Source organism: Eptatretus burgeri, chromosome 1 (assembly GCF_056783735.1).
Source record: "Eptatretus burgeri isolate ZD-2024b chromosome 1, Ebu_testis_v1, whole genome shotgun sequence".
Classification (NCBI taxonomy): Eukaryota; Metazoa; Chordata; class Myxini; order Myxiniformes; family Myxinidae; genus Eptatretus; species Eptatretus burgeri.
Window position 1 is genome coordinate 118,663,420 of NC_140961.1, and position 13,852 is coordinate 118,677,271.

At 39.8% G+C, this 13,852-nt stretch overlaps 1 protein-coding gene across 1 annotated transcript in view; it reads left to right on the plus strand.

Moving 5' to 3' along the window:
* LOC147035271 (extracellular calcium-sensing receptor-like) overlaps window positions 1-13,852 on the plus strand; it is a 62,412-nt gene that overhangs the window by 1,986 nt on the left and 46,574 nt on the right. The window contains exons 2-3 of the mRNA XM_085896298.1: window positions 5,338-5,870; window positions 5,986-6,282. Coding sequence (XP_085752424.1) covers window positions 5,338-5,870; window positions 5,986-6,282 — 830 coding nt within the window. The remainder of the gene's footprint in view (window positions 1-5,337; window positions 5,871-5,985; window positions 6,283-13,852) is intronic.

The window sequence follows — 13,852 nt, forward strand, 5'->3', positions numbered from 1 at the left end:
AAGATTTTTGTTTAATCCAATATGGCTGGCAGACCATGTTATTTATTAATTATTTGTGAACACCCTGGTATCCCCAAGGCTTGCGGAACATGTGGTGAAGTTTCCCCTCAGTCTGTCAAGCCGTTCTGGAGAAGAAGATTTTTAAAGGTTTATTCTTCAAGAAAAATCATAGCTGCCAGACCATGTGACCTATGAAGTTACAATTTACACCCGATATTCACCAAGGATACTAAATCATGTGTGCCGAGTTTCAGATCGATCTGGTAAGCCATTCTGGAGAGGTGGATTTTTGAAGGTTTCTATTTTCAACACAATATGGCTTCTAAACCACTTGACCAATGACATCATCAAAAAAATTTCTTGAATACACTGTCGAGGCTCGTATGAGAGCTAACACACAACAAGGGGGGCAGGAGAGGGAAGGCCAAAACAGTTGGGAACAGAGACATTAGGAGATCTGAAGAAGAGAGAGAGGAATCTGGCAGGGAACACAGGGTTTACAAAATGGACATCACAGGGACTTTGAGGACCTTACACGACAGGGAACTTTCAGGAAGGAAGGCAGGGAATTTGAAGGGGGTAGGTTTGGGTTGGATTAAAGGGGGTAGAAAAGATTGTGGTTTTGGATGGGGAAAGATAAGAGGTGGTGGTGAACAGTAGTTTTAAAGACCTGGAGGGAAGAATGGGATTGAAGAGAGCATGGGAGTTTATTCTAATTGTGGGAAAAACGAGGAATGAAAGAATGAAGGTGAGCAGTGATTCTAGATTTTGGTAGTTTTACCAGAAGAGCGTTGCTGGCCGACCTTGAGCGCCTTGCGGAAATATTGGGGTGGGGGAATATCGCATACAGAGCAGGGGGGGACACTGGAGAGGAGATGATAGAAGACAGAAAGACCACTGACCTGCCTGTGGTGAGAGAGTGAGAGGCCCAACGACTCGGCCTCACTGTGGGAGATACCAGTGATCCTAAATGCCCTGGTTTCCACCGTGAGAAGCCGAGAAAGGTGAGAGGCAGGAGCACCAACCCAGAGGGGAGAGCAGTAATCCATCAGGCTGTGGCCAAAAGCTTTGTATGTGGTCAGGAGCTCAGGTGTGTTGAGGAAGGACTTTGGATGACGGAGAATGCCCAGTGGGCGATTGGCTTTGGAGGCCAGGTTGGAAATGTATTTTCTTGATTTTCTTGATTTTCTCCAAATGAACAAAATTCTGATCTCTGACTGTCGTGGGCAATCATACGACAATGCCAGCAACATGTCTGGAAAATACCGCGGCATCCAGGCGCACCTAAAAAGTCGTTGTGAATTCGCCAAGTTTGTTCCTTGCACGGCTCATTCTCTCAACCTCATCGGATGTGTGCTGCTCAGTGCTTCACGGCTGCTGTGACTCTGGTATCGTTGAATGGCTGTATGTTTATCTCGTGAAGTCAACCTATCGTTGGCGCAAACATCGTGATGCACTGAGACACATGCCAGTCGTCAAGTGCTTGTCAGATACACGGTGGTCGGCCAGTGCAGATGCTGTAGAAGCACTGGCCAGTCGATTCCAGCAAAATATCATGGTACTTGACGATCTTGCAATGGATGAACATCTAAACGCAGAGGCCAAAAATGAGGCATCTGCTATTCTGAAGGAATTGGAAAAACTTGAGACGGTGATTCTGCTAGTAACATGGCAGGAAATTCTAAAGAGGTTCAACGCGATAAGTCAGCAGTTACAGAAGCCAGGGATCGATTTGAACATGGCAATGAAACTACTCGAATCGCTGACAGAATTCATACAGGACCTACGGGAAAGGTTCGATGACTTTGAACATATTTCTATTGATAAATGTGGTCACAGCGAGTACGAAGACGATCGGCGACGTGTTCGAAGGAGGAAGCGACATCATGATGAAGTAGACAGCGCCGATGACACCCAGTTACTGCCCAGAGAAAGATTCAGGACCACATCCTACATACCCATCATTGATCAGCTAACAACATCACGAGGAGATTGCCTCAAAGCCTATGGAACACTCCGTCAACATTTCTCATTCTTTTCAGAAATAACAACCATGCAGACGGATAAGCTCCGCGACTCCGCTGCAGACCTGGTCAAGAGTTACCTGAACGACCTGGAACCTTCTCTGGCTTCGGAAATTGTACATTTCCAGGCATTTCTCAAGACGATGCAGACAGAAGACTCGGAAAAATTGTCTGAAACAACTATGTTTTCCACAATCCACAACTACGATATGGTGGCAGCGTTCGCCAACGTGGAGATAGCTTTGCGGGTATTCCTGTCAATGTTTTCCAACCTCGCCTCAAAAGCCAGTTGCCGACTGGGAATCCTCTGTCGTGCAAAGTCCTTCCTCGGCCCTCTTGAGCTCCTGACTACTTACAAAGCTTTTGTCCGTAGCCTGATGGAGTACTGCTCTCCCCTCTGGGCTGGTGCTCCTGCCTCCCACCTTTCTCGGCTTCACGCTGTCGAAACCAGGGCATTTAAGATCATCGGCATCTCCCGCAATGAAGCTGAGTCTTTGGGCCTCTCACTCAATCACCGCAGGTTAGTCGGTGGTCTTTCTGTCTTCTACCGACTCCTCTCCAGCCTTGCGCCCCCTGCTCTCTCTGCAATTTGTCCCCACCACATTTCCACAGGGCGGTCAAGGTTCGCCAACAACCCCCTTCTGGTAAAACTACCAAAATCTCGAATCACTGCTCATCTTCACTCTTTCATTCCTCTTTTTTTCCCGCCTTTGGAATAAACTTCCTCACTCTATTCTTTCCCATTCTTCCCTCCAGGCTTTCAAAACAGCTGTTCACCACCACCTCTTATTTTCCCCCATCCAAATCCTCGATCTTTTCTACCCCCGATAATCCACCCAAGCCCACTTCCTTCAATTCCTCTACTTTCCTTCCTGAAAGTCCCTGAAATGTCCATCTTCTCTTCGCCATGTTCCCCGTCCCATCCCCATCCCTCTCCCTTCCACAGTTCACCTAATGTGTCTGTTCCCCACTGTTTTGTCCCTTCCACTCCCGCCCCTCTTGTCTCATGCCTCCTTGCTGTGAATTGTGTGTTAGCTCTGATACAAGCCTCGACCAAGGTATACAAAAAAAAAAAAATGTTTGTCACGAACTGTACGGGAGAACGATCATTCTCAAAATTGAAAAGGATCAATAATTATCTGCGTAGTACGATTGGCCAAGATCGTTTGGCATCGCTGGCCATACTGAGTGCTGAACACAAACTATTCAGGAGAGTAAGCACACGTGAAACAATCGAGGACTTTGCGCGAATCAAAGCCAGGAAGAAGCAAAAAGATTCTGTATAGTAGGTTTTTAACATCTCGCAAATATATTGCAGCAATTACCCCAAAATGTGCAATAATACAATCATATCTGCAAAAACGACAAAAAAAACTTTCTACATTGAGATTTGAGATGATACCATCACGTTTTGGTTTTGCGATTATTTTCTCTGTTCTGTTGTTTTCATCCATAGTGGTGTTTCTTGTATATAAACTTTTGTTACTAGTAGTTTCTGAAATGCATGTTTTTACACATAAACCGTGGTTTTTTTTCTTTTGCCCAGCCTGGGTTGGTGCGTTTATATATGAATACTTTTATAAGCATCTTCTTCTTCTTCTTCTTCTTCTTCTTTCGGCTGCTCCCGTTAGGGGTCGCCACAGCGGATCATCCGTATGATCCGCATAGTGATTTGGCACATGTTTTACGTCCGATGCCCTTCCTGACACAACCCTGGTCGCCTCTTACGACACAGGGATATGGTACACCTATTTTAACCAGGGTATACACCGGCCCAGTATACTGGTACTCATTTCGCCGACCTCGGAAGGATGACAGGCTGAGTCAACCCCCTGGAGTATTAATTCAGTGGCCCAACGGGGCTTGAACTCAGGACCTTTTGGATCCCAAGCCGCTGCCCTAACCACTGCGCCAACACCAGGCTATACTTTTATATATCATGTTTATCAGATAAGCTTTTATACGTTTATCAGATAATATACTTTTATAAGCATATATGAAGTAAAAATGGCTGTGGCACTGAGAGGGCCCCGCAACACATAAATCCAGCCCTGTTGAGGTCCAAATATTTTTCTTTTTTTCCAACATGGCTGCCACACCATGTGACCTATGATGTCATAATTATCTTTAAACATGACACATGACTGGTCACTCCTGTGGTGAAAATTCCGTATGAATCCAACAAGTGGATGCAGAGAAAAACACTCTTTTTTGTGCGGACAAACAAAAAAGATAAACGTCATGCTTCGTTCGATACTTACAAAATCCACCGCTCCAAAAAAGTTGCCATGGATACATTAAATTGTGCATTTCATGAAGATTAAAATTGATGATTTTTTCAGATGAAATTTGATGATTTTAGATGTTTGACCTTTGACCTTTTGATCTCAAAAATGGTTGCTTTCTTAAATCAGTGACCCAATATGCAAATACTCTTCTACTTTCAAGTCAATTGGATGAAAAAAGACGATTTTAGAAATTTGACCTCAACATGACCTTTCACCTCAAAATCAATAGGTTTTCAGTTGTAACTACCTCTACAACTTGGTAAAGTTTCATGACGATAGGTTTAGAATAGTGACCTGTTGGCGACTGACAGACAGATAGACAGGCAGACAAACAAACACAATAACAAAGTGGACCAACCAATATACTGTCGGACCCTGCTATTCATAGAATCTCCATATTCGCAGTTAATAAAATGCGACACAATTCTCCATTTGTGGCCCTGTACTTCGCACATTCGCAGTTTTGTTTTTTTGTTGTTTTGTTTTTTGCAGTTTTGCAGTTTTTGCAGGAGTATTCGCAGTTTTTCACAAGATTTTTGATTTCTCCCTTATGAATCATGAACTGACGGGAACTTATCCCCCCTTTTCCCCATATAAACAATTCGACATTCGCGGCATTTTCCAGAAACGTATCCCCCATGAATTGCAGAGTCAGACTACTTGCAAATGTTCGATTTTGCAAGTAATAAACAAATGGACCCAAATGCAAGACCACATCCTCTGGTGAGGGTAATAAATAGAAAAGTAGCTTTCATCTGAGACAATTTTTTTGGGGGGATGAGACTTCTTATTCCTAAATATATGCTTTAGTTCACAATGTGCTCTAAGTTCCATGTCCTTAATCAGTCGCAGCAATTACAGAGAAAAGGAAGAAAAAAAAATGTTGGATGAATGTAATCAGGTATTTCATGAGGAAAAGCGAATGTGATAATATGTTTGCAGAAAAGATGTCCAATTAGTTTGTGCTCCTCAGGAAATTAATTAATATTGTGCACTTTTTTTGTTTTTCAACGTTTGTTTTCAAGGTAAAATAATTGCTGAATCGAAGGCCCGCATCATATTTGTGATCGCTCACAGTAAAAACTTATTTTCACTGGCTGAATTACTTTTATCACAAAACAACACGGAGACGACATTAATTGGATGGATGAGTACTCCCGCCATGAGAGTTCCTCAGTATGCACGCATATTTGATGGATCTATAGGATTCGAACAAAAAAGGGGATTTGTGCCAGGTCTTTATGAGTTTTTCATCAGTCTTCGACCACAAGATTACCGACAAGGTGTTTACAAGGATGTACGAGGTAATACATCATTAAATGTTGCTGAAGCAATCTTCAACACAAAAGAAAACAGAAGCTTTGAGAAATCTTTCATGTCAAAGTTGAGAAATGCTGAAGTCATGACAGGGATCAGTATTTTCCATCAGAATAGGAAACACAAATCACCAAAAAATGGTTGTTCATGGAACCTAATGCAAAGGAGCAGCGAATCACAGGATTCCAAAAAAGCCTTGGGAAATTTGTTTTGCCACTGGGATTCAAAGTCCACACAAAAGGTGAAATAAATATGTGCATTACAATGAACATAAAAGAAACATGAAAACATGTTTGGATTGATGTCATTAAAATACAACCTTATAGCACATCATGTCATTATTTATCACCATGCAGCTTCCTACAATCCCTGATGGCTCACTGGATGTGTTTCTTTTGAACTTCTGGGAATATACTTTTGATTGCTATCTGATTTACAAAGGAAAACAAGGAAAGCCCTGTACAGGTTCTGAATATTTGGAACAAACCAATACGCCACTGATCGAAGTTTCTCATCTTGATTTTGCTTACAACACTTACATGGCCGTTTATGCCATTGCATATGCACTGCAAGATCTACGATCATGTTTACCTGGTCATGGTCCTTTTGCAAATGGAACTTGTGCCATTTTAAATAACTTTTCATCTTGGCAGGTGAGCACTAGATTTTTCTTTTTTTATGCTCATCTTGGAATGTACTATGGGAATTGCATCCCCTCCTTATTTCAGACCTCGAGAACAACAACTGAGCTAATTGTAGAGATGCTTAAATGCCTTATATTCATACCTCAACTGATAATGATTGCACCTAGCTTGTAAAATACATTTATCGTTTCAGTAGACACAAGATATCTTGCATTAAGGATGATAAATAAACAAAACAAGAAAGATGTCATGCATCCCTAATATACTTGCGAAATGATACTTGGGAAATCCATAAAATAAATTTGACCTCCAAAATAATTGGCTGGTTGAATTCAGTGACCAAAAATATAAATTGGCTTCAAATTTCAAGTCAATTGGATGAAAATTGAGGATTATAGAAATGTCACCTAAGTTGCTGACCATTGGTCATGTTAGTTATGTTAGTTAAGCTTTTGTTCTATGTAGATCTCAAAAGTGATTGATGCTTGAAATTAGTCACATGATGTTTAAATGGTTTTCAAATTTCATGTCAATCAGATGAAAATGGAGGATTTTAGAAAATTTGGCCCAAATTGGCCTTTTGGCCTGTGCTGATGTCAAAAATAATTCGTACTTCATTTCAGAGACCTGATATGCAAATGCTCTTCAAATTTCAAGTCAATCAGATGAAAAGTAAGGAATTTAAAAATCTCACCAAATCTGTTGAGCTATTGGCCTACGATGACCTCAAACATAGTTTGTGGTTGCATTCAATTACCTAATATGCAAATCCTCTTCAAATTTGAAGTCAATCGGATGAAAATTGAAGATTTTAGAAATTTGAAAAAGTTGTTGACCTTTTGAACTTTTGACTTCAAAATTAATATGGTTTTGTCAAACCACGAATTCAAACATTTGGTGAAGCTTCATGAAGATCGGTTTAAAATTGTCACCTGTAGGTGATTAAAAGTGAGCGGACAGACAAACGGAAGCAATCATCATACAGTACTTTTCAAAAAAAATATTTTTTTGCCAAATAACAAACAAGCAGACAGACAGAATAACACACAAGACCAATAAATATACTTGAAAAATCTTCGATTTTCACAAGTAAAAAAAAATGAAGAGGGTATCACACAGTCTCAGAGAACTGAACACTGCAGTCATTGAGAAAGTTAAAGTAACCTCCAGCCACAAGGTCACAGCAGTAGCAAATATTGGGGTTTGGTGAGCCAGACCTCACCATTCGCAAACCTTCTGGGAACTTACGAGCTGGGTGGATATTATGAGTGATTTTATTTGTTGATTTTATCTGTCATACATTGAAGAATATATTTAGTTTTTAAGAATTTGCTTCATGATTGTTTTCTGCCTGTTATTTACATACTTGTTGCCTTCTCTGTGTTATGCTTTGTATGAATATTACTATGTAGAAACTAAAAGTTTTTAGTCATTGTAAACCACAGGGTATTAAATCCATTGTTGCAGAACCAGATTGGACAGTTTTTTTTTCACCAAATTGTAAGTAGGAATGGTAACCAATGATTCATACTTGAAGCAGAAGTCATTTTAAAAAGTTGTGGATAGAAGGTCTCATTTGCAACTGAGAGTGAATAAACACTGGAGAGTAGGTTGAAACATCGTTGGACTATACCATTGATGCCAGAGACCAGCTTGATCAATGATTTTTTCCCCTCTGAGTGCCTCAATTTGTACATGCTATGTGATGTTTCACTGACAGGCGAAAACAGTAGATACTATGGATTGTTGGAGAAAATATCTAATCAATGAAGGCAATACTTGAATCTGAATGAAGGATTACTTGCCCTTTCGTCGAGGTGGTAATTCATGATTGATAGACTGTCCGACAAAAGGTAGGACCCAGGTCATACCAATGAGTAAATCAGCAGTGGAGATGACAGAGGCAAAAGGGACTGCAGCACTGATGAAGTTGGTATGCAGAGCTGCTGCTCTTGAGCATCAATGGAAGGAGTGAACAGTGATGATTGAATGAGTAAACAAGTTTGCCTCTCAGAGCAATGTATCACCAAGTTGTCTGTTTATTCTGGGTTCCAATCTATGAAACATACAGTTTGCCAGAGGGACATCAGCATATGATGGACAGGCAATTATTTTATCAAGAATGGAGATGTCACAGGTCGGCACGAAGGGCAGGAAAATTCAATAGGAATATGGAAGTTGAAGACAACCGACGAAGAGAGTCCGACTAAGACTAAGAGACTAACATGAAATAACAGGAATATTTGAGCTACTCATTTCTGGTTCTGAGTCTGTGCATGTTCAACGTCAGATCTAGCAGTTGCTCCTTCCAGTTCATCAAAGCGAAGTTTGCCGGACAAGATTTGTAATGTATTTCTGTTATATTATCTTCCCTGTGTTGCTGTTTGAGCTTTCATCGATAATATTAAGCCATACCTTGTGTTTTCTTGTCAAATCTGTGTCTCTGTTTCTCTCGCCAATCTACCCAGACCTCAGTTAAAGTAGTTGGTTGGAAAATTCTGTCTGCTCTGATGCCGAATGCCTCATTCCCCTTCATTTCTCTCAAGTATTGTCCTTTCATTTTTCTCAACTTCATCCTCTTCCCCCTCCTCATTTAAAGAAAAAAATTAAAATGTTCACTCTACAAAAAATCATTAACTCAATCTGCCTGTACTTCCTTTGGCCTCAACTTCATTCTTTATCAATCACTTTTCTCAATAATCTTCATTGCATGAAACACATCTTCCATTAAAAGCTTTTTAATTGTTTTTTTTTTCAAATAAATAACAGTGACATCAGATTCCAATACCTTCTGCGGCAATAACAGTGACATCAGAAATAACAGTGACGTGTCAGAAAAACATTTTAATCAAGTTTATACCTTTTATAGTTGCAAAGATATGAATATAATTTGATTTTTCTTGATTCTATTGTGCCCATCTTGGATTTTCTGACTTTTCTCATTTTTTTCCAAAGCAGAGAAGTCCACACCCACCTGGACATCATCAAACATATTCTAGAGAGTAATAATCAACAATAAAAAAAACTTTGTCTGACGAAAATGGGTTACCTTCTTTGGCAACCTAAGGATATTCAACACTTTGGTTCTCTTTTTCTACAACCCACTATTTAGTTAAAGAACTGGATGATATTTTTCATAAAAAGTGAAAGACTTTCTTTTTCTGCATGCCTGATGTGCCCAAAGTATAATAGTTTCTGTTTTAGCATCAGTGTTTCTCATGTACAGTGACCTGCAAAAGAATTCACACCCTCCAAAGGTTTCACATTTTGATGCCACATGAGCTTCTTTAATGATGCTTTCAAATCAAAATTAATATATAAAATCTTCAGAAACTACTCCAAAAGAGTAAAGTTGAAGAGTAAAAAAAATGCAGATAAAATATGAATAAGTTAGTTTAACAGAGAAAATCAGATGATTCTCAGTTGTCAAAGTATTTTAACCTTTTGCCTAATTAACCCTAATCACTACAGGAGCAAATTATTTCTTTGAAATGTCACAAAACAATAGGCTTCACCTGTATGTAATCAGTGGTTTAACTTAAAAATTAAGCTCCCCATTTAATCTCAAGAGGTTTAAGGTGCAACTCACTTGGTCAACGAACAAGGCAAACATGAAGACCAAAAAGCTTTCCAAAGAAGTAAGACATAAAGTAGTGGAGAAGCACCATTCAGGAGAGGGTTATAAGAAGAATTCAAAGTAACTCATTATATCCCTTTGAATACGATGAAATCCACCAACAAGAAGTGGAGGACGTAGCATACCACACAGACTCCACCCAGATTAGGTTGCCCATCCAAACTCAGCAGCTGGGCATGCAGGAAACTAGTTTGGGATGTCACTGTAAAACAAACAATGACTGAAAAATCTGCAACATTCTATGTCCAAAATGGAGGGCAGTGTTCATCAATCAACAATATCCCATTCCCTTCACAAAGCTGGCCTCTATCGCTAAGTGGCAAGGAAAAAAATCAATTACTGAAAAATAGGAATGTAGAAGCTCATATGGAGTTTGCGAAAAAGCATTTTAGTGATACTGCAGACATGTGGAGAAAAGTATTGCGGTCAGACAAGACAAAAATTGAACATTTTCGACTAAATTCAAAGTGTTATGTCTAGCACCAGCCAAACACTGCACATCACACAGTCAACACCATACCTACTGTCAAGCATGGTAGTGGCAGCATCATGTTATGGAGCTGCTTTCATCAGCAGGGACTTGCAAGCTTGTCAGGACAGAAGGGACAATGGAAGGTGTAAAGTACAGGAGAATCCTTGATGAAAACCTGTTTGAGTCAGCCATGAATCTGAAACTGGGTAGGTGATCCACATTTAAGGTGGACAATGATCCGAAGCACAAAGCTAAAGCCAAACTAGAGTGGCATAATAAGAAGAAAATGTTGTTAAGTGGCCCAGTGAAAGTCTTGACTTGAACCCAATTTAACTTTTATGGTGATGCTTGAAGATTACAGTCTATCTCCGATCTCCATCAAACTTGGCAGACCTAGAGCAATTTTCATGTGAAGAATGGGCAAATATTTCACCATCTTACTGTAAAAATATGGTAGAGACCTACCCCAAAAGACTTGTAGCAGTCATTGCTGCAAAAGGTTTTCCACCAAGTACTGACCAAAGGGGCTAAATACTTTATATCCAGTGAATTTTGATTTGTACATGTTTTTTCAGGTATTCCTGACATGTAACCAACTTCAACTACAACAATGTTTAATTTGATCTCTTCAATTATGAATAAATAAGTTCATTTCAAAAAATAATTTCGACATAATTTGTAATTCATCTAAATCTGGCATTATTGGTGGGGGGTGGGGGGAGGGGGGTGAAACCTTTTGCAAGCCACTGTCCATTATGGTCTAATTTCTTCAAGTACTGATTTGATTACTGTTCTTGCAGTCCATAGAATTTTTAACATTAGTCTCCAACACTGCCTTTTAAAACTGTCAATCTTCTTCCTTTCTTTCTTTTTCACTGTCCATGACTTGCAACTATACATTGCATTTACAAATACCAGAGCATTCATCAGCCTCTTTTTGGTTTGTGATGCCACATCTTGTCTTTCCAGATTTTTGTCAATCCTGTTGCTGTTCTCCCAAAGGTTAAGCTTCGATAAATTTATCTTTCACATTCTACACTCACTTCAATTTTAGAGCACAGGAAGATGAAACTTTACACTATTTAGAAATGATCATCACCCAATCTGAACACATTTTCTTCTCAGTTGACAAGATTTTCGTCTTTTTTAGGTTTAAATATAGACGAGCTTTTTCACTTTCCTTCTTGTCTCTAAGCTGTCTAGCATTGGTTTGAATCCTGATGCAGCTATAAACTGTGCTGGTGTTTCATAGTGTGCAAGAAATTCAGTTATTCTCTGTTGGAGTCTGAGACCATTTATTAACAGCAAACAACAAATAACAACAAACATGTGCATGGGAAAGAAGGAAATACAACACAAGCAATATCAAACACAATCCTGTTTCTGCTCAAAATGCACACAGCAATCCTCTTTATACTATTTTGGACAGAAAAAGACAGGGGAGGGCTAGACATCTGGCAAGGGTAAATGGATTGGATGGCTGACAAGCATGAAGTAGTGTGAACACCAGTCCAGCCTTGAGGAGAGGGTGATCACAGAATTAGGACAAAACACAGAGACCGGGTGGATTACCTTCTGCTGGACAATGAGATGCCAGAAAGGCGTTCTTCTCTTCAGCAGCTGGGGAGTTTCATTTAAACATTGGAAATACCAGTCTTGGCTAAATTATTTCACTGAGATAAAAGCACATAAGAATTAGTAAGATACAGTTCTACTTTACTTGGAAATTCATCTATATTTCTATGGAGGTCAAAAGACTGTCTGGAAAAGGGAAATTTTACTGACTGTCAATTTGACTCCAATACAAGGTAACATCTTATTTTATGCTGTGTTCAATTAAAAACAGCAAGTGAATATAATTGAGAATACATGAATATAATTATTTTTTCGTCCACATCACCCCCCCCCCTCTTTTGTCCTATTAGGACAAATTTACATAATTATATTACATGTGGTCACCATACCCCATTCCTAAAGGACAAAAGATATCCCTTACACATGTTCACATAAAATAATGGCAGCGAGCGCTCATAGGAGAAGAATGCTGGACAGCGGCCATCTTGATCATGCCCCAGATAGGTTAATGAGCGTGTTTCTGCCTTGTTTATGGCCTGTTCTTCAGCACCTGTCACAAATTGTAAAGGTGTGCTACCCGAGGCCAGAAGATAAGCAGTTCAAGGTGTAGATAGAGCATTACCTAACTGTAAACACAGTTTTGACACTCCTTGAGCTGCAGAGAAAGTAGATCCTGGCAGGTACGAGCTTGGGCCCGACATTGGGTTGCAGATTACACTGGGTTGAAGGACGTGAAGAGGACTCAAGATGTGACCCAGGAATCCAGCACCATTCAAATTTGGGGCCTCACAGCAGCAGTTTGTGCAATCAGGTTGATTCGGTAAAGTGAGCTATGCACGTTGGAGGCAGCCGTGATGGCTCCATGAGCCCCCCACATCATTGGGCACACGTTGCAGATGACTAGCCATGTGGACTTTCAGGGCCTTCTTTGTGCATTGTGCAACCATGGTGAGTTCACAATGTATCTGCAGAGCAAGGGTTTTGTGCGTGTGGTTGGGGTCATTCCCCCAGGCAGGCACCATGCACACAGCAATCTTGCACAGCATTCATTCACAGCATTAAGTCTTTGCCTTCTCTTCAGTGGGTTTTTTTTATTTTACAGGCTCATCTTATCTCCTCAAGAAGGGGGTCATGTAATGATTACGTGTTGAATGCCCAATCACCCAAATCTGGGTTCTCCCCATTATCCAATCTTTTGGTGGAAGTTCTTCCAAAGATTCATCAGACAAAATCATGTACTGCATAATTCAACTGCTCTCAACACTCCGAAACCAACAAAATCAAGGTTAATCAATGATTAGAATTCAATTTCTAAAACGTCGTGGGCCCATGTATTTAAATAAGACTGACCGAGGTTCTTATAGAAGCATCTAACTTGGTTTACATGATGTATCAAAATTATACGTTTTGTTTCTTTTTTTTTTACCAAAACACCAAAACGACATGCTAAAATCTAAAGAAATCTCAGTTGTATGTACACTCAAAACTAATAATCTCATTTTCAATTTGCATGTGAAAAGGGTGGCAGTATATATCAGCGTTCAAATTTGCACAATTCAAGAAAAGCCCTTCATTTTGTACAATTAAATAGGGGGTAATTTCCCTCTCAAAGTATGAGGCAATCAGTGAAGGTGCCTTGAGTGAGGGCAATGTTGTACTCGCACAATTGAAAAAAAGTACGATGATAACAAATACCATGTCCAACAAAAATCAATAATTTTGTCCACCATACTCCAAAGATCCCTTTTAGTCAAGAAAAATATTCTAACATCTGTATAATAATTATGAAAGTTAGCTTCTTCTTTAATTTGCAGTGTATTCTAATTCGTCTGAGACATAAGCACAACATCCAAACCTAACAAGATGACAGGCTTCCCCCCGCAGAGCAAGTACTA